Source organism: Carlito syrichta, unplaced genomic scaffold (assembly GCF_000164805.1).
Source record: "Carlito syrichta isolate Samal-C Ts95f unplaced genomic scaffold, Tarsius_syrichta-2.0.1 Scaffold308652, whole genome shotgun sequence".
Classification (NCBI taxonomy): Eukaryota; Metazoa; Chordata; class Mammalia; order Primates; family Tarsiidae; genus Carlito; species Carlito syrichta.
Window position 1 is genome coordinate 817,515 of NW_007252748.1, and position 19,475 is coordinate 836,989.

The 19,475-nt window shown below is 33.4% G+C and overlaps 1 protein-coding gene across 2 annotated transcripts in view; it reads right to left on the reverse strand.

Annotated features, from left to right (window-relative positions):
• Nucleotides 1–439: 439 nt before the first annotated feature.
• ROCK2 (Rho associated coiled-coil containing protein kinase 2) overlaps nucleotides 440–19,475 on the reverse strand; it is a 109,825-nt gene continuing 90,789 nt past the window's right edge. For both annotated transcript variants that reach the window (XM_008065544.2, XM_021716266.1), the window contains 10 exons: nucleotides 18,158–18,251; nucleotides 17,965–18,059; nucleotides 17,027–17,206; nucleotides 16,674–16,842; nucleotides 14,756–14,826; nucleotides 14,108–14,196; nucleotides 13,614–13,692; nucleotides 12,313–12,574; nucleotides 12,012–12,225; nucleotides 440–3,745 (listed from right to left, as the gene is read on the reverse strand). In XM_008065544.2, the coding sequence (XP_008063735.2) occupies nucleotides 3,742–3,745; nucleotides 12,012–12,225; nucleotides 12,313–12,574; nucleotides 13,614–13,692; nucleotides 14,108–14,196; nucleotides 14,756–14,826; nucleotides 16,674–16,842; nucleotides 17,027–17,206; nucleotides 17,965–18,059; nucleotides 18,158–18,251 (1,257 nt within the window). In that variant the 3' untranslated portion in view covers nucleotides 440–3,741. The remainder of the gene's footprint in view (nucleotides 3,746–12,011; nucleotides 12,226–12,312; nucleotides 12,575–13,613; nucleotides 13,693–14,107; nucleotides 14,197–14,755; nucleotides 14,827–16,673; nucleotides 16,843–17,026; nucleotides 17,207–17,964; nucleotides 18,060–18,157; nucleotides 18,252–19,475) is intronic.

The following is a 19,475-nucleotide window of genomic DNA, read 5'->3' on the forward strand; positions in this document are numbered from 1 at the left end:
ACAGGTTCGGAGTGAATAACCTGCTCAAGATTAGATAGCAATAAGTATCCTAGAAAAGAATCCACTGATTCCCAGAGAATCACTTTCTAGAAAACCACCTATCAGCACAGGGTTTGCTGTCAAAACACATCCTGTCTCTTTCCTCTGTCCTTACCAACTCAGATGAAATTGTTAGGTCTGTGAACCCCTTAAAATACACAAACCAAATGAGAAACATGCTGATTGTTGAAATTCTATTTTGTGTTTCTCCATGAACTAAATGGTAAGACAGAAGAATCAAGTCTGTATCCCTAGTTACAAGACTTATTTGCTATCCCCATCCCATCTTACAGGGAAGGCAAATTGTGGGGGTAAACTTTAGAAAGTCGCAGTATTCCAGTACTATTTCATAGGAAAAGTGTGAAAGTGCTTATGTCTTCATTCTTTTATTTTTTTTTATAAAAAGCAAGCATAAAATACAATTACATTTCTACAAAGATGCAACAAAACTTTAAAAAAAATCAAGGGGGTGCGATTTTACTCAGAGGGGACAGCTGATCAAATGTTTATGATTATCTAAACCATGCAGTTTATAACTTATTACAATTCCAAACAAAATTTATTATTACGGGGAAGGGAGCAGGGAGAGGTCCCCCAAGCATAATATTCAGCACTGTCACACAGTGCCTATCTTCAAAGTGCTTTACACATCAACTACGGTGTCTTCACAACACAGGGAAGCTGAAGCCTTATTCCAGGGAAGGAGAGGTGAGTCAGTAGCAGTGTCAATGCAGACTGAGAAACTCTGAAGTGACTTGCTCCAATTGGATTTCAGACATGTTACTTAAAGCATGTTCAATAAGGTTAATACAGTGTTGAGCTTCTCTGTGTTACCACCGGAAACCTACACCAGAATAACAGCAGCAGCATCACTTCTTAAACTGCAGTTTGGCAACCTGGAGTATTTTTTGTTTAGGATCTACAGATAAACAAATGCAAAGTAGATCCTGCAAGCCAGATTTGTGTAATTAGCACAGGTTAGTTTTAAAAGCACTAACCTTTATTTTAGATTTATTGGTATATTCATCCACTAGTTAGCTAGAGAGAATTTTAAACTTTCAGATACATTAAACGATTTTTAAAAAGTTCTAGATAATGTGTTTTTAAAGATTAATACTTAAAAAATTTCATTATACAAATTTTCAACAGTAACCTGGCACCAGTTTTCCTTCCACTTCTGTCTCGCTATCCCCCAAAAGTAAAAAATTCCAACTAAGAAAATCTCAGTATTCACTATTTCTTAGTTCCCAATAGGAGGTATTTATGGCTCTAGGAGAAATCTGGTGTGAAGAACTAAGCAACTTTTATAAATATTTATCTTGGAAGCTTTGGGGCCTCAAGAGAGAAACTGGCACGAAATCGGTTGATTCATATCAAACGAGTGTTGGGAAGGAAACACAAGGGCGCCTGCATTCCTGATGGACATGAAAGCAGCAATGTGGCAAAAAGCAATTTCTTATCCAAGGTCAGACTTCTTTTATTAAGCGCATTTCCATTAGTTGGACAAATAACCTTATAAACCCTTTTGTCGAAACATATGTGAAGAATCTCCATGGGAGAGATTTTTTTCACCCCTCAGAATACCTTTTTCCCCTAAATACTTCACATTAATTTTTCTTGTACAGTTGCCTCACACCATGATTCTCCATATTCTCTAATATATACAGCATTCAAAATTTAAACTTTTGCCTTTTTTCCTCAAATATTTCAGTTACTCATGTGTAAACTTGAAATTATTTCACCTTAATAAAGTTTATTAAAAATATATATATATAATATATATACTCTCCAATTTGGAATAGGATAGAACCTCCCATAGTGTAACAAAATCTTTATATAAAATATTAATTCAGTCTCCTTTTAACAACTCTAATGAATGGAAATATTTATTCTATATAAATTTTATATATTTTTCATTTTTAATCTTACTTTAAAAAAAAAGCTGTCCCCCAAAACCACAACTGCAGAACACACCTGCAGGGAAATGCCATGCATATCCAGCTTTAGCGCAGACAGCATGAAAGAGTGCAGACTGGATAATGTAAGAACAAAACTCAGTTTCAGTACAGCAGTAGGCCAACAGCTACTCTTCCATTTCCACAATAGTATCTATAAAGGGGATCTAACCCTTCAAACATCTCTACTGACCCCAGGGGGAATCAATGACAACTGTCTACTTCCTTCATTGAAATGTTAGATGATGTATTTCAATATCATACCAAACTCTATTTATATAAAGAGAGACTGATAAAAGACTATTTAATTTAAAAACAACTTGATGCTTACCATTGTTGCATACTGTTGTGGTATAAAACACACATTTATCTGGGATTAGTAGCAGGAGTGGTCCTGCATGAACTGTTAACTTTGACAACATTAAAAAAAAAAAAACAAAAAAACAAATTAAGTGCCTTTGAGTCTGCTTCTCGGCAGTTTTGTTTTCTTAACCCAATACTGAAATATTGCCATACACAGTTGTGCTTGAGGATCACATTTAAATATTTAAAATATATCTACAGTATGTCTTCGTTCTCTTTATGTTTGAGACAATTTTTGAATCTTCAGTGTGAAAATGTCAAAATAATCACAAATGTCTTTACCAGAAATAAAAACACATCGAGGGTAGCCATCAAATTTAAAGCAAAGAAAACATTTTGTAGTCATAGACTAATACTGAGGTCAACAAAGGGGTGGGATGAATAATAGATATACATTGAAGATATATTAGTTCCAATACTATCCATTATTGTTTCTATAATCAATACTTTAAAAAAATTTTGTTATACAATCAAAATAGACTGACACTGATATAGCTATTATGTGTAAAAATAGTGCACTATTTTTCTTCCACAAAGCAAGTTTGCATCCTAAGAGCTGGTAAACACTTTTTTTTGTTTTGTTTTTTAATACAGAAAGGGCTGAGACTTTGAAAAACATTAAATTAAGGTATTCAAAATGGGTTATGTTGCCTATCATGAAGCATTAGGAAACTGATATAATTAACTTTAAACTTCTTGTTACAATTAACTGCTTAAACATGAACATGCAGTTTTCATCTGGTACACACGAGTGAGTGACATAAACTCCAACATTATGGCTTTATACAAGTGCATAGTTGCAACTGCATTGAGTAATGATATCTGATTAATGTGTATAAAAAAATAAAGTGGGAAGTTTAAAAAACCCTCTTGCAGTATTACAGTACTATATATATATATATATATATGCTTATATATATATATATACACAGTATAATGGTCACTTCTTAAAGATGCAGTCAATATCACTGTAGTGAAATCCATTCCCAGATTCTTCTGGTAAATGTGCTGGTGAAATCCTTCTGTTGAAGCTGGAGAAGATGATTTCTTTAAACTTTAACTCTTCTCAATTCCTGTGTGCATTGTAGTGTGAGTGACTGCCAAGAAAGCTTTATGGAGCACATCTGAAGAGTTACATGTGGTATCTTTACTCTAGTAACCACTGTTGGTTCAACCTGTTACTTCAGAGGAGCCCAGAAAATATCTCCAAGATGCGTAATCTATATTACAAGGAAAAAAGGGGAACATATCTATGTATATGTGTATATATCAGTCTCTCAGGAAAATATAGCTTTTTAATAAATTTTGGGCCATCATATTTCAGTCTTGTTTCCACTGGAAGAATATGATCACCTTGAATAATGACTGCTTTCACAGAAGGCAGTTAGCTGGAAAGAAATGAAAAATAAAGTTAAATGATACAGTGAATTAATTTAAGAGGTTGTTAAATTCCTAAAAAAGGCATTCCATTCACATTATTAAATTATACTGTCCTCCAACTACTAAACTCCTAAATCATGCATAAGCATACTTACTGTATTATTTTTCTTATTTTTAAGTACATGCAATTACATTCTCAATACAACTATGGACTCTGGAAGTTCCATTTTAACTACGCACATTATACACAAGTTTTACTATAGTTACAGAGCTACTTGGTTAAACAGTATGTCACAGAATAACTCCTTGAAGATAAGTTTGACTTGAGAGTAACTGCTAGCTGCTTCATGTAGCTGAAAGCAGTGGACTTAACGGACCAGGCTCTACCTGGCTGTTTGCCCCTAAGTCATATTTTTATTCATAAGACAGGAACAAATATATTATCGAAGTAAATATATACAAAGATACTGTATAAAACCTGACTATAAGTGATCTCAACAGTACATAATTTATGTCTTGCAACATGCTTACTTAGGTTAAAAAGACATTACTTCTTTTAAATCTATTCTGTGTAAAAGGTTTAAGTCATGGGACTCAACTTTCATTCAAATTTCCTTTAGCCACTATTAGCCAAACTATCTTACATTCTCTAAAAGCACAAGAAAAAGCAAACATTTCACAGCATCACACACAAAAAAGCCAAATCAGAAATAGCTATTTCACAGCACCTATTAGACTTGTAAAGTGTTTATGGTTTCAATTCTTGCAAATTGGAAAGTCAAGTAGGAGGAGAGAGAGGGAGGAAGCAAGGAATCCCATGCTATGTTCACAAACTAGTGTAGTTGTAGGGACTTGAAAACGTGAATTTTACTTCTCGTCTCAATATGGCTTCTTTGGAATGAATACAAAGTACCAGAATTACCTCCTTTTGTGATTTCTACATGTTTCATTCCTAAGATAAATAATTATAATCCTAGCTGTATTAAAAATTTAGAGTCAATAAAGAATCTGAACATAGCATTTCACTTTTATACTTAACATGGCAATTTGAGTTAGAAACTTTTCTGAAAACTACTTTCGAGCTACAAACTATTAAAAACAACTTTATAAAAATTTCAAAAATAGTAAAAAATAATGAAAGCCCAAGTGCAAACCACATGCGCTACAATGAAGTACTAAAATAACTAATTTTTCACGTTTTGATTTACCCAATTTATTTCTTCAGAAATCAAAAACATCGTCATCATCATCACCACCATCAACATCATCAAATGACCAATCCCAGTCTTTAAATGTCAAATCAAGCAATCTGCAACAGGAGGTTTGCAAGTTTACACTCCAATACTCTTTAGAAACTCTGCTTAATGTTATGACTCAGAAACGATACTTTGAATGTGCTGTAAGCATTTTGACTTTCTCTTCATGGATAAGTACAAGATTAAAATTAAGATGGAAGCACACAGGGAAACCTTTGGTTTTACATGTAAATGCATAAAACATGTTGGTATGCTTTCCAAAATACCACAGAACTGAAGACATAGAAAATATTTAGGATATTAATAAGACACAATCTGCTTTCCCTCTCACTCCCACACCCCAGATAAAGATGTAATCATCCTAATGCCATTTGAGAACTATGAACATCCAACATTTGTCAACATTCCCTTCACAAAAGTGGTTAGACTGTCAGCTCACATTTTTCCATCACAATACCATAAGCTCTGGTATAAAAGGGGAGTAACGTAACAAGAACACAGCTTTCTCACTTCCAGCAGGACCCTACCTGTTCAGTGGGTCACCAAGAGCTTTACTCTACATATAAAGAACTAGGGACAAGGGAAAAGCCACAGGTATGTAAGTAGCATTAGCAACTTATCTTGGCTTAGACTTGGAGCTGAGTATATGTGGTCTTTTCTTTCTAATCCAACAACCTAAACTATAATATTGTGATAATCTTTGTTTTTAAAAATAGGAGTAAGTTTTCATTGTTCATAAATGTGGCATTCATGCATCACCCTGTATCAAGAAACTCATCTGTCTCCAAAGTTTCTCCTGCGACTGCTATGTCAGTGGTACTTAAATTTTAGTGTATATGATTTGCCTAATGTTCTTTATAATGTGTATTCCCAGGCCAGATATTTACATTTTCAAGTAAAAAGCCTGAGGTGACTTCTGATGCAGCTGGTTAAAGCTGAGAAACACTGACAGAGTAGACTGACGGATGATTATCCTAATTTAAAAGTAAACAATCCAACTCGACTTACTCTTTTAAAAATGTGCTGAATAAAGGAATTTGAGAAAACATAAAACTTGGATATGATTATTCACTCAACATATATCACAGCCTAGTCTACCCTCATTTTTCTAGGCTTAACTATAAAGCAACTTTTAGCTATGGTTTTAGCTCCACTGCTTGAGAGGCTGGAACGAACAGGCCTTCCAGAGTGTCCAAGCCCATTTTAACATACTTGATAAGAAACCTGCACTGTGCATCCCTCCAAAATGTCTCAAGTGTACACCAGTGTCATAATCTCAAATTTAAAAGTCCAGCTGCAGCTGAGCATGGGGGCTCAAGTCTAAAGATAACAATCCCTTACTAAAAGGTTTCTACTTGTAAAACAAAATCAGAACTCTTAGCATAGTATCCACGGTCCTTTCCAGTTGGGTTCAGAGCGTCCTCTCCAGTGTCATGTCATCTTTTACCACTCCCTGCCATCACCTTCTCCTATCACCAACCCAACACAAATTTACAGACAAACAAGTAATCCCAACAACTTAATACCTCTGCACATGACATTTAGTGTGGAAATGTCTTCTACCTTGTTTACCTGTAAAATTATTGATGCTCCATGTTTTTTAGACCTTTCTTAAAATGTCTTCAGGCGGAATTCTCTATGCTTTCCTTTGTTTTCCTATAGCACTCTGTTCATGCCTCTGTTATAAACAGTTTACATAGTACGATAATTATCTGTTTGTCCCCTATATTAACACATTCGCGATCAGCATATTTTTCACTTCCTAATACTTCCTGGTGAAAATTAAAACAATCTGAAGCTGATTGCTGCAAACTTCTGTAGTTAAACACAAGTGAAATGGTCTTTTCTAAATTGTCACCTTTTTCACAATATAGCTGAAAGTTGCAGACATACCCAGTATTTGCCTCAGACACCACTTTGACTAACATTCAGTACTTTGTATTTTTATTCAGATTATAAACTGAATATATATTATTCAGTAACAGAATTTGCAAAGACGTAAATTCGCGTCAGCAGCAACCAGAAACAGAATTTGGAATGACATAATTTCCATCAGCAATTGTGAATGAATTATCTGATCAACAGGGATACACGTCAGGCCTGTGAAGCTTATTGTTAAACACTGCTTCAGAGACTGGGTGCAGTGGCTCATGCCCGTAACCCCAGTGCTTTGGGAGGCTAAGGTAGGAGACCTGCTTAGGGTCAAGAGTTCAAGACCAGCGTAGACAACACAGCAAGACCCTCTGCTTGTCTATTTTTTTTTTAAAGAAACTTTTAAAGGGCACATTTAATCTTGAGTTCAATGGACAGTACATGAGAGTGCCCATTTCTCAATCTTGCCAATACTAAGTTTCTTAACCCTTGCTAGTTTGCCAGGTGAAAAACGGTTTTGTGTTACAGTTGTAATTTAATGTTAACTTCTTTGCTTAATACAGTATCCCCCCAACCCCAAATCTTGGTATCACTTTTTGTGGTTTCAGTTACCAGTGGTCAACTATGGTCTGACAATATCCAATGAGCAATTTCAGAATTAATTCATGTCTTAAATTGCACACCAGTGTGATGAAATCTCATGCCATCTTGCTTCCTGGGATGTGAATCATCCCTTTGTCCAGCATATCCATGGCCATTAGTCACTTAGTAGCAGTCTTGGTTTATCAGAATTCCCCCAGAACATGGTATACACAGGGTTCAGTACTATCTGCAGTTTCAGGCATCTGCCAGGGTCTTGGAATGTGTCTCCCATGAGATAAGGGGGAACTACTGTCATCAGGTAATCATTTGTTTACATGCAACAGTTATTCAAATAGTAATACCTACATGTTCCTCACTAGTTTTACATTAGAATGAGTCAGTATTTTTCTTAATGATTTATAAAAACTCTTTATATACAAAGATACTAACCCATCTTTCTCATATATATTGCAAGTATATGGTGCTTAAAAAATTTACAAGGCTATAATTTTGGGATAGTATTTGTCTTTGTTTTTTATTCTTTAGAAGTTCTTCTCCAATCCAAGATCAGATATATACTTACCAGTTTTCTTCTACTTCATTTATGGATTAAAAAGAATATTCTTTGAGCTGGGTCATACTCTGCCACCCAGGCTAGAGTGCTAACATGTTCAAGGCTCACCACAGCCACAACCTCCTGGGTTGAGGTGATCCTCCTGCCTCAGCCTGCCAAGTAGCTGGAATTATAGGCATCTGTCACCATACCTGGCTAATTTTTTGATTTTTTTGTAGAGAGGAGGTCTCACTATGTTGCCCAGGCTGATTGTGAACTCCTGGGTTCAAGCAATCCACCCACCTCAGCCTCCCAAATTGCTAGGATAAAAGGCATGAGTAACGGCACCTGGCCTTGGATTTGTTTTTTCATGCTTCAAGTTGTATACAGCTTTATTATTTTTTCCCAAGTATTCTGTTAACTTTCTAATATTTAAAACATGGGAGAGATAGATATAAGATAAAACTGACATAACAATTACTTCCACCCTTAAGTTTGTGTTGGCATGTTATATCTCTTTAAAACTGGATAAATAAGCATTTGTTGCTTTTTTGTCTTATACTTCTCTGTGTGACTTAAATATTGCATTAAAAAAATTCTGAAAAGAAAAAATAATTAAAGAGAAATGCCCTCTAGCCAGACAGGTATTTTGTGTCCTGCATTAAAACATTATCTCTCCAAACTGTCTTCATAGAAATTTAGCATTTTATTCATAAGATTCCTAGTTTTCCAGCATGATATTTTAATTGAAAACTACCAAGAAAACATTGCAACATTCCTTTGGAATAGTGTTTCTACACATTATGTTTTACAAACTGCCAGTTAAGTTCAGTTCATATCTCTGTGAGGCAGTGAACTATTACTGTACCATTTATCAGCTGTGTGACCTTGGGTACACAATTTTCTGTGCCTTAGTTTCTTCATCTGTTAAGTGGAGATATTAATAGTTACTTCACAGGGTGGTTTTGAAGAGAAATATGTTAGTATAGTTAAAGCTCTCAGAAGAGTGCCTGGCATATAAGAAGCCCTCAAAAATGTCATTTTATGTAATAATAGCAAGCACTTATCTATTACTTGAAAACACTTCACTACAGCAGAAGAAGGGAAGTGCTGCAAAGAAAGCTAAGGGGAGAATCAAAGCCAGGACTGTCACAGGTGCCAAAGGACACGTGTAAAGGTGCAGCCATTAGCACAGAAAAACGCAAAGTGACCAAAATGATTGTGTGAATATTTATGGAGGTATGTTTTGTGTATATAAATATATATTATATTTAATGTTTCTAACATTTGTTTTACGGAGGACATCATGTTAAATTAGTTCAACTAAAGCTGATCAACTAGTGCTAAGACAAACATGGCATAAACTCAAATGAAGAGCTAGTACTAAGTCATTTCTGATACACTAGAAATTCTATGCTTGTTTTCTTGGATGATCCCTTACCAGCTCTACCCATCTGTATATAGAAATATGTTATACTGGAAACACCCCATATCAACAGGGTGCCTGAATGAAACGCAATTGTATACCTTACCCTTAACTGTACCCCACAACTTCATAATAATAAATAAATAAATAAATAAATAAATAAAAAGAAATATGTTATAGACCAGTGTGAAGACTGACTCCTCTCTAGAGCCGTGCCACTCATGTGGTTGAAAATTTGCCTCTCTGATTGGTTCTTGTACTAGTATATCTTTCAAGGAAAAGTTCTTTAAATGCTGAGTGCTATTCATGATCTCCCATACCTTCATAACTTGTTCAGAAAACAAAATATCCTTAGTTCTTTTACTTGCTACATGTATAAAACTTTCAAATGACATGCTGTAACCTCAGTTATTCTCTTCTGTGTGTCTTCTAGTTTGTGTAGGTGACTCTAAAAACGCAACATGCCAAATATAATGCAAACTGTAAGTTGTTGACTCACGTAAGATATACAGATTCAATTTTATGAGTGAATAAAGCAACTGAGACTCAGATATCAAAAACAATGAAAGTAATGTTTTTTGGTGGGGTTTTTTTTTTTGGTGAGAAAGCAGGATTTATTGAGAAAACAGAAAGCTCCTGTTTCTCAATAAATTCTGCTTTCTCTCCAGAAAAAAGAAAAGAAAGGAATGTTGCAGAGGCACCACAAAATCCAAATTATATTTTAAATGTGCTCATTTTAATGTTTAAAATTTCAGAGTGTATTAAATAAAAAACTTTCACAAAGTATATCCTACATTTTATAGTTTTGGTATTACTTTGATTTACATGCATAGTTGTAAGAAAAAGAAGCCCTTATCACTTACTGCGAAGACAAAACGTATTAAAAAAAATCAATGAAGAATGATCCAAAGGCAGGGCCATAAGTTCATTTGACCTGAAAACTGCTTCATAAGCGAATTCTACTATACATTATCATATGTAGTGAAATCATTATCTTGTCAAATCACATAAAAGGAAAAATATATCAGAAGGACTGGGGTTGTTAGATAGTCCTGGATTTAAACAAACTGCCCTTCTGAAGTCTCAGTCACAAAGAAAGAACAATACCTGTTCCCCTCTGCGTGATGACTTTAAAGCTCTAATGAGAGAATATGTAAGAGGGTAAATGACAGAATAGAGGAGGCTGAAAGGCACTATGTATTATGAGGTAGGAAAACAGCATTTAAGCACTCAGTTCTATTACACTAGTAACAGGAATTTAACTTTTAGATGTTTTACAGAAGGCACATGAAATGGCCTTCAGTGTCTGAATTTTTAGAATTTTTTTTAGCTTAATTACTATCAATAATCACTAAGTTTATATTTAGCTTTATCATACCTCACAAAAATACTCAACATTTTCAATACTGAATACCAATTCTACCTTTGTCATTTTAAATTATTTCCTTGAGGTATTAATTTCAAGAAAGTTTCATATAAGATGTCTGTGACTAGATTAAGATTTCTGATAATACAGACAATGCATATCATTATTCATATACTGAAGGTCTTGTGTTAGGGAACAAAAACAATACCTGAAATTAGATACTTGATCTAAGTATATACTTTTTCCTCTAGCTAACCAAATTTTTGTATTCATTACATGGTCAATGAATAACAATATTTATAAATGCTATAGTAGCCAGTAAGCCAAGAAATGGCTATTCTGAATGAAGATACTGAATTAAATGACTTTAATGTAACCATAGGAAAATGGCTCCATCAAAATATTTTTTGTAACTAATTATCATCCCTGACCTTACCCGCTATTCCTAATTCTACTTCAATTCCACCAAATGCCCACTGCACTCATTAGTTAATATTTACATTTTTAAGGCTGGCCTATATGGCTTTTAAAATCACAATCAAGTCACTATTTTAAATTTATAGATTTGAATTAAGACGTAAGCTGATTTCAGTCTTGCCTCCCAAGTCAGCTAACAGAAAAAAAATTTGCAATATGACACTTAGTGTGTGCACGCTACACTTGAACGTCTGTGTGCAATGTTATTCCTATCTGCTAAATCACTAAATTAGTAAATGTGCTCATAAAAGCTAAAATACTATATCATTATACAGTTAAGTCCTCACTTGACATTGTTGGTAGGTTCTTGACAACGGTGACTTTAAGCAAATCAAGTATAACACAGCCAATTTTTTTTCTCATCAGCATTATAACAAAATAACTTTGGCAGAAAAACTTTATTTGAGGACCTGCAGTATAATGTTTTGCTTCAAGTTGCAGTTTCTAATAAACTATTGACCACATAAAGTGAGGACTTACTATATACACAAACATGACAAAAATAATCCTGTATAGATTTTTTTGGTCAAATTGAATGCATGTTATTTAGTTAATAAACTGATATCACATTCATTTGATACAATGAATGAGACATACACATCAAAATAGTTTCAAACATTTGGTATTCCATGGTTCACTAAAATACCAACAAAGGAAAACTGACTAGAAAAATTTGTACTTTGAACATAAATAGCAAAATATTTTAATAGACTTTCATTTTTACCACATTTTTATTTATTACCTTGGTTTGTTTGGGGCAAGCTGTCGACTTGGCCGTCTAATAGACTGGTTTTGCTGTATCTTCATTGAAGTTCTAGGGGAAGACCGTGCAAAAGGGTCTGGAGCTGGGGGCTTTTTAGGTATCTTTTTCACCAACCGACTAACCCACTTCTGCTGCTCTTCTGTGGAATTTGCTAGTAACAATAGATTCTTTGCCGTTGAAATATCATAATACACTATAAAAAAAAATTTGAAAAAAATTAATGTGCTTAAAATGATCTCAACATAAATAATATCAATGGAGCAAGCAACTTACTATTTACCTTTGCAAGGTGCTATAATTTCCTCCTTTTTGTCCATGTGATCCTTATGACATTTAATATGACAGCGGCGGCATTCTAAAGCAGGAGGAGGTTTAAACATGTGCCACAGTGGCTTCATGCAAGCCTCACAGTTGGTTGGGAAATGATAAAGAGTAGGAATAAATTCATGTCCCTTGTGGCAAATATAATTAGATTTTTCTCCAACTGGTTCCACTGGAAATTCTTGTTCCTTCTTACTTTCTCCTTCATTGGCATATAGAATCTATAAATGCCAAAAGAACATTGTTTTCCAAATGTAAGTTATTTTTTATGTATTGATAATTATGACAGAATAAATAAAATAAAATAAGCCTAAATTATTCAATGAAAAGAAAATGCATTTGGAGTTCAAATGTAAGCAGGTTCTTCCTAATCAAGGCTTATATAGGAAAAGTCATTAGACAGTCACTTTGGTTCACATTTCCAAGAAACTGATTCTGTTCAAATGCTGCCTCCTTTTCTTTATAACATCTTACTAGGCTTTAGCAACATTATCAGAATAGGCTAACAAAAGGCAAACTTGTACTTCATAGATGTTAGAAAGGTTTTCCGGGAGGGACAGTTCAAAACACTGTCCCTCCCAGAAAACCTTTGGAGAGTTGAGGGAGGAAAAGAGGAAAGGATATGTAATATACTCCAAATAAATATCGTAAGTATACAGAAAAAAAGAGGCCAACTTCCTCACAGTACACCAAGCACAATGGCTTTTACATAGAAGGAATTCAATAACTCCTTGTTGATGTGACTAATTTTAAAATGGAAATAGAAAAGAGAAGAATTTGACATTTTTAAAATTTATTTTTATTTTTGTTAATTTGGCATTTTAAATTGGAAGTAAAAGGACTACTAGGTACAAAATTTAACTTTATAAGCAAGTTTTCTAACTTTCTAGAGAGCTGAGCATAGAAAATGTTAATGCTTTAAAAAAAAATCATAACCAACCTTAAACAAATATACAGCAAAGACCAGAAACATGACATAAACACACTATAGACTTTAATAAGTAAAATTGAGAGAGGAATGAAGATGTACCCAAACAGAATAAGTACAAAATTGCAAAAGAACAAACCATCTTTAAAATGGTACTAAAATAGAAAGGTAATCTGAAGAAGGCCAAAGAATAAAGAAATTTGGTATGTCATATGAGAACCTCTAAACATTAAAGACAAAAAACAAAAATAACCACACACACACACACACACACACACACACACACACACACCCACACACACACCAACTTAACAAAATAACACTTTGTTTACCTGGAATATCCTTGGAATTTCTTTAGCATCTGCTCTATACACATCTGTCTGTGTAACTGGTCGAACATGAAATAACTTGCTATAAAAGATTTTGAATAAAGGAAGAAACTATTACCCAAGGCTCAAATTATATTTATTATTCTAAATTTATAGCAGAAGTTAGAAATTGGCTACTTTGACCTATGTTAGGCGCTCACAGAATATCTTGTTCTACTAATTCAATTAATACTTAACATTTTTGGAAATTTGTCAGACATGTTCTAATTAGTTTCAAAAAACAATATATTAAAGACCCATGATATACAAATGTTTAGCTAATCTGTATCCCAGATTTTCACCTGCATGAAGCAAATCACAAGAAAATGTAACAACAGCATAGTGGGAGCTATCCTATGAGTTCTTATATGATTTATAAATTGCACTGTTACTCTCTTACATACTTTTTAAAAGATAAGAAAATACATAGTTTCTAAATATTCTAATAAAACACTTACTCTATATCTAAAACCATGTAAGGATTAGATTGTTCTTTATCTTGTTCACTGTCATAGAAAAGAATCTTCTTACTGCTTACAATCACATACTATTAAAAAAAAACAGGGAGAAAGGAATCAATAATTCAAGTTTTATATAGTGAATTTATTGATTTTCTTTTAAAATAAATTCTGGATTAGCAATAAAATCATATAAAATCCCAATTTAAGTAACTAAAAAGTAGTTAATATATTTTTAGGGAAATGTTCCTTAAAATAACACAGTAATACACTTCATTGTAGATATTTTAAGTAAGCAAGCTGGGTGGGGAGAGGGAAGTCAGGTTTTTTTGGACTTATTTAAGCTTTGGGATCCAACATTAGTAATGTCATAAAAAATGAACATAATAACATCAATAATCATAGTAAGAGAGGAAAAGAAATAAATGGGTCTTTAAAAAATCATATCTAGGGTTGTTTTCCCACTGAAATAGCAAAAGTACCAAGGTCAACAGGCTTATCTTTTCCTAACAATGAAACCAGTTTCATTATTAACAAGATATGAAGGATAAAAGATTTGATTAATAAAAGATACATAAAATTGTATCATTCCAAATCATAAAGTACAAACAAGTAAAAATAAGGACCCTATTCCAAAATACCAATTACCTTTTTAACCCATCCAAATTTCTTAGTGTTGTTTCGCACAGGCAATGAAAGCCATCCTTCAAGTCTTGATTCTACAAATAAGCACAGGATATGAGAATAAAGGTAACACTTCTCCTTAGACAACAAGGAATTTAATAAAAATTTTAATATGAAAGCCACAAAACAGTCAAATATGTCCTTCAGATTTTATCACTATATTATTTAAGATATAATAATAGTACAGGATCAGTAGAAATCAGTTACGCAATGCAAAATAAAATCCAGCCTGTATCACATTGGAAACAGAAACTCTCAGTTTTATAAAGTCAAATGTCTCATTGATTAAGTTCATGCATTTGCAGAATATAGGAGAAAAGTTTTTGGCGGAGATGGGTTGAAGTACCATCAGCAACAGCTCTCTATTCTTATTGATACACTTGCCATCAAAATCCTTTATTTTTCCTTTAGAAGGCCTAGTTATAGGTAAAGTGCATGTCTTCAAGAAGAAAACATTTTAAATAATTACATGTGTGGAGAAAATGGACTTTTAGAATTACAGTAAAATGAAACAAAATTTTGTAAATTATAGATCAAATTTGATTAACAAGCAGCAATATAACCAAAAGATTTCTAAATTCCCGAAATATCAAAATCAATGAAATTCTAGTTCAACAAAAGTATCTAAATACTTGGAATTTGTTGCAATAACATTTGATCAATAACTTTTAAAGAAATAAGTAAGTGAAATATCATTTGGGGAGGTTATTCTAATAGTAGAAGTAGCTATCGCTTGTTTAACATCTACTATGTGTCAACTGCAATACTTTACATAAATTCTCTTTAATCCTCACAACACCACCACAAAACAGGAATTATATCCTTAGATTAGATAAGGAAACTGAAGTCTTGAAAGATCAAACAGAAATGCCTTTCTGAATTCAGATAAAGAAACTCTGATTTTTTTCATTTAAACCATAAGCCCTTTCAGGGGAAGGATCATGCCAAATTATTTCATGTTCTTTTATAAGGCCTAGCACAATATTGACTAGGTAAGTAAGTGCTCAGTAAAAATCTAAACATGTCCTCTGAATCAGTCTATGTGCTTTTTCTGTACTGTCACTCTTAATATAAAACTTTACAAAGTATTTTGTCTTGGTTAAAAATGACTAATACAAGCAAGAAAACCATGCACCTTTAAGTAATATAATGCACTGCTCCATTTCTTATAAATTGGCAAAATAAATGACCTAATCAATTACAGTGGCAATGCCATGTTACAATACTTTAAAAACAAATTCTTTGTTCATGCAGTAGTTTATTTTAATTGAGTCTAGAGCAACATGTTAGAGTTAGTGAATATTAGTTAATGTTATAAAACATTTTATTAAGGGCAGTGGGAAAAGCTCCAAAAATAAGATTTCAGGATGTCACCTTTATCATTAGGTTCCGATGAAATAGGTAAGTAAGGCAAAGATTCTTCTTCTGAGTCAGAATCAGAGTCAAGGAGCATATGAGCTCTGGAAGGCTTAGTGGCAATATTGAGAGAAGTAGAGGAACGTTGGTAGGAGAATGACATGGATTCCATAGTGTGTGACTGAGTGATATGAACTAAACACCCAACATAAAAGGAAGTAAGAATGCAGAAAGAAGAGAAAATAAAAAGAAAGCTTAAAAAGAGAGCTGTTATAAAATATGAGCTAATTTAAAACACTAGGTGTGTTTTAATTTCAAAGTTTTCTTTAGCAAATTATAAAAAATTTTGTCAAAAATAAATAAATAACACGTTTAAAATGTTATTTGAATCCTTACTACAAGGAGTAGGTTTCCCCTTAAACAAGTGAAAAACACTTTTTCTCCAGAGAAAAGGCAACCACAGAACTTAAAACAATTAACTGATTTACATTTATGACAAATATAAGGGCTGAAAACAAATCTGTACCTGGAAACCCATCATCTGCTTCAGCATCCCCTGGTCCACTGCCTATACTGGAACTATCCAGACCAATATGCAAGGCCTGGAGCTGTGACCGCAGCTGCTCAATGTCACTGTCTTTACTGTCCAGGGTCATCTGTAGTTCAATTCGAATCTGGCTCTCTTCAGCTATTTGCTGCAAGAAATTAAAGTAACATAAATTAATTGGATACAATATATCTTTTAATTTTGCTTTATGGTTCAATAACAACTATTAAGTAACAAAAATGCTCTATAACCAGTGAAATACACATAGACATTAAAATAATTCCACTTCTTAAACAGAAGTCTTCAGTCTAAAGTCCAAAAAGTATTCTTACAGCCTGCATTTCATTCAGCTCTTTCTGATACTTGATCATCTGTTGGGTCAATTTTTCACGCTCAGATTTAAGCTCCATATGTAGCTTTCTATTCTCCTTCTCTTTTCTCCGCACATCTGTGTCACTACCACGCTTGACAGGTTCTTTTCGATTCATAATCTCAGCCAATTTATTCACAGCCTAAAAAATGAAAAAGTACAGAAAAAATAATTATGTCTATGTTTTCTCAGTAACTCATTAATAGCAAGTTATATAATTACTAATAATCTACCTTCCTACACAAAGAACTGCAAAGACACCTGTTCTATATTATTTAAATAATATACTTCCTTTATTATTCATCATCCTCCTCCATCCTACATTCTATTAGCTTTTCACTCGTGTTTTCTGAAAACTGTAATTTCAAATAGTCATAGGTTTGATCTGATATTACCTTCTACCATTTTGACTTTTTAGTTCTATGAAAGACTTTAATACACAGATCTTTCTTCTTTTATTCTGGAGGAAGATAATTTTGCAGTGACATCATCTTAAAATATGCCATGTCCAACAACAGAGAAGAGCATCTAGCATCCATGTGCACTTGTGCTGTACATACAACTGTGAAAGTTAGTAGTGAGTGAACTGACTGACTTTTGTCAGGTTGTTTGCAAATGGTCATTCCTAACAACTCCTTAAAGCAGAAAACTTTATTAAATTACAAAAAAAACTGAGAGTGAATGTGATTCTCTATGGAAAAATTAAGAAACACTTTAGTAGACATTGAAGTGAAAAACATTAATCAAATTTAGCTTCTCTCAATCTAATAAAAATCAGATAATTGTACCATTCACAAATACTGGTACATTCTGCTTCCAATTTGGAATGCTAGAAGCAAAATATAAAAAAGGTAAACTGAAACAAAATTCAAAATCACATTTAGTATCTATTATACATACTTGAGTTTTGAGTGTTCTTTCTGTTAATAGTTGTTTCTCAAATTGCGCTTTAATAGCTGCTGCACTAATCTCTTCATCTTTCAACCTAGATAGTTCTGAAACATGGAAACATGTGAAAGTTATATTCAGAGTTGCAGCAAATGATAAAAATTTGTTACTTTAAAAATAAACTTTATTCTTTGTTAATACATACGCTCTTGAGTATCTTTCAATTTGTTATTTAATTCTTCTTTCTCATTCGCAAGATTAGCAACATCACTAGTTAGTGTCCTATTAGTTTCTTCAAGCTAATAAAAATGAGGGAAAAAAAAAATCACATCCGAATTCACAAAACTTAAGTTTAAACAATGATTCACATTGAAAACATCCTAGAATATGGCTAAGGCTCTTGTTTTCCTAAGTATCTCCATCTCTACACTTCATGCCTTTGTGCTACCTTAAAATTCATCCGATAGAAAATGTGCCAAAACAGACTTGAAATGCAAACAAGGAAGCCAAAAATTTGCCCTTCTCTCATAAACCCTTAGCAGCTCTTTAAATGAGAAAAACATTCAATGCAGTAAAAAAGAAACCCAAAGCCCTGCATTCCAACCATGCAGAACAAACAAATTTAAAAACCGTAGTATTTCTTTCAGAACACTGTATTAAAAGGAAAAATAAAATTTTAATAAGAGGTTGACATCTTTCTGTATTCCTTCCAAATTCCAAATTCTATTCTATTCCTTCTAAATTCTATTCCTATTCTTTCCTGATGGAAGTTTTATTATAAATTATGCGTTCATCCTTCCCATCCATGATTGTATTTATGCCATTACATATGCATGAAACAATATATAGCCTGGACTTATGTGATTCTCAATCATGTTGTATTTATCTTTTTGCAGTTGTTTTCACTTAACATTATACTGAAAAATTAAATTGCTGATATATACAAAATACAACTAATTCATTTTAACTGATAAGAGTTCCATCTTCCACCACATTTAATGCATCTATTCATTCATCTATTAATAAGATATTTGAGTTTTTGCTATTACAAACATTTATGCTTCCATAGGTGTTGTGCCTGGATTTCTATAGTACATTTATCTTAATGTGAACTTTCTTTGGACTACATCATACGATTATTCAAAATTTACTGGAAACTGCCATGCTATTTACTATACTATGCCACACTAAAATTAAATTTAGTAAGAATGCCATTTTGTAGACATTCTTCATATACCTGAAATTGTCAGATATTGAATTTCTGTCAATGTGATAGGTATGAAATAATATTTCTTTTTTTTTTTTTTTGAGTTGGAGTCTCACTGTCGCCCAGACTGGAGTGCAGTGGCCGCTCCCGGCCACCGCAGCCTCGACCTGCTGGCCTCTGGCGATCCTTCCGCCTCAGCCTTCCAAGTAGCTGGAACTACAGGCGCACACTACCATGCCCGGCCAATTTTTTTGATATATTGTAGAGATAAGGTCTCGCCTGCCCAGGCGGGTTTCGAACCCGCCAGCTCAGGCAA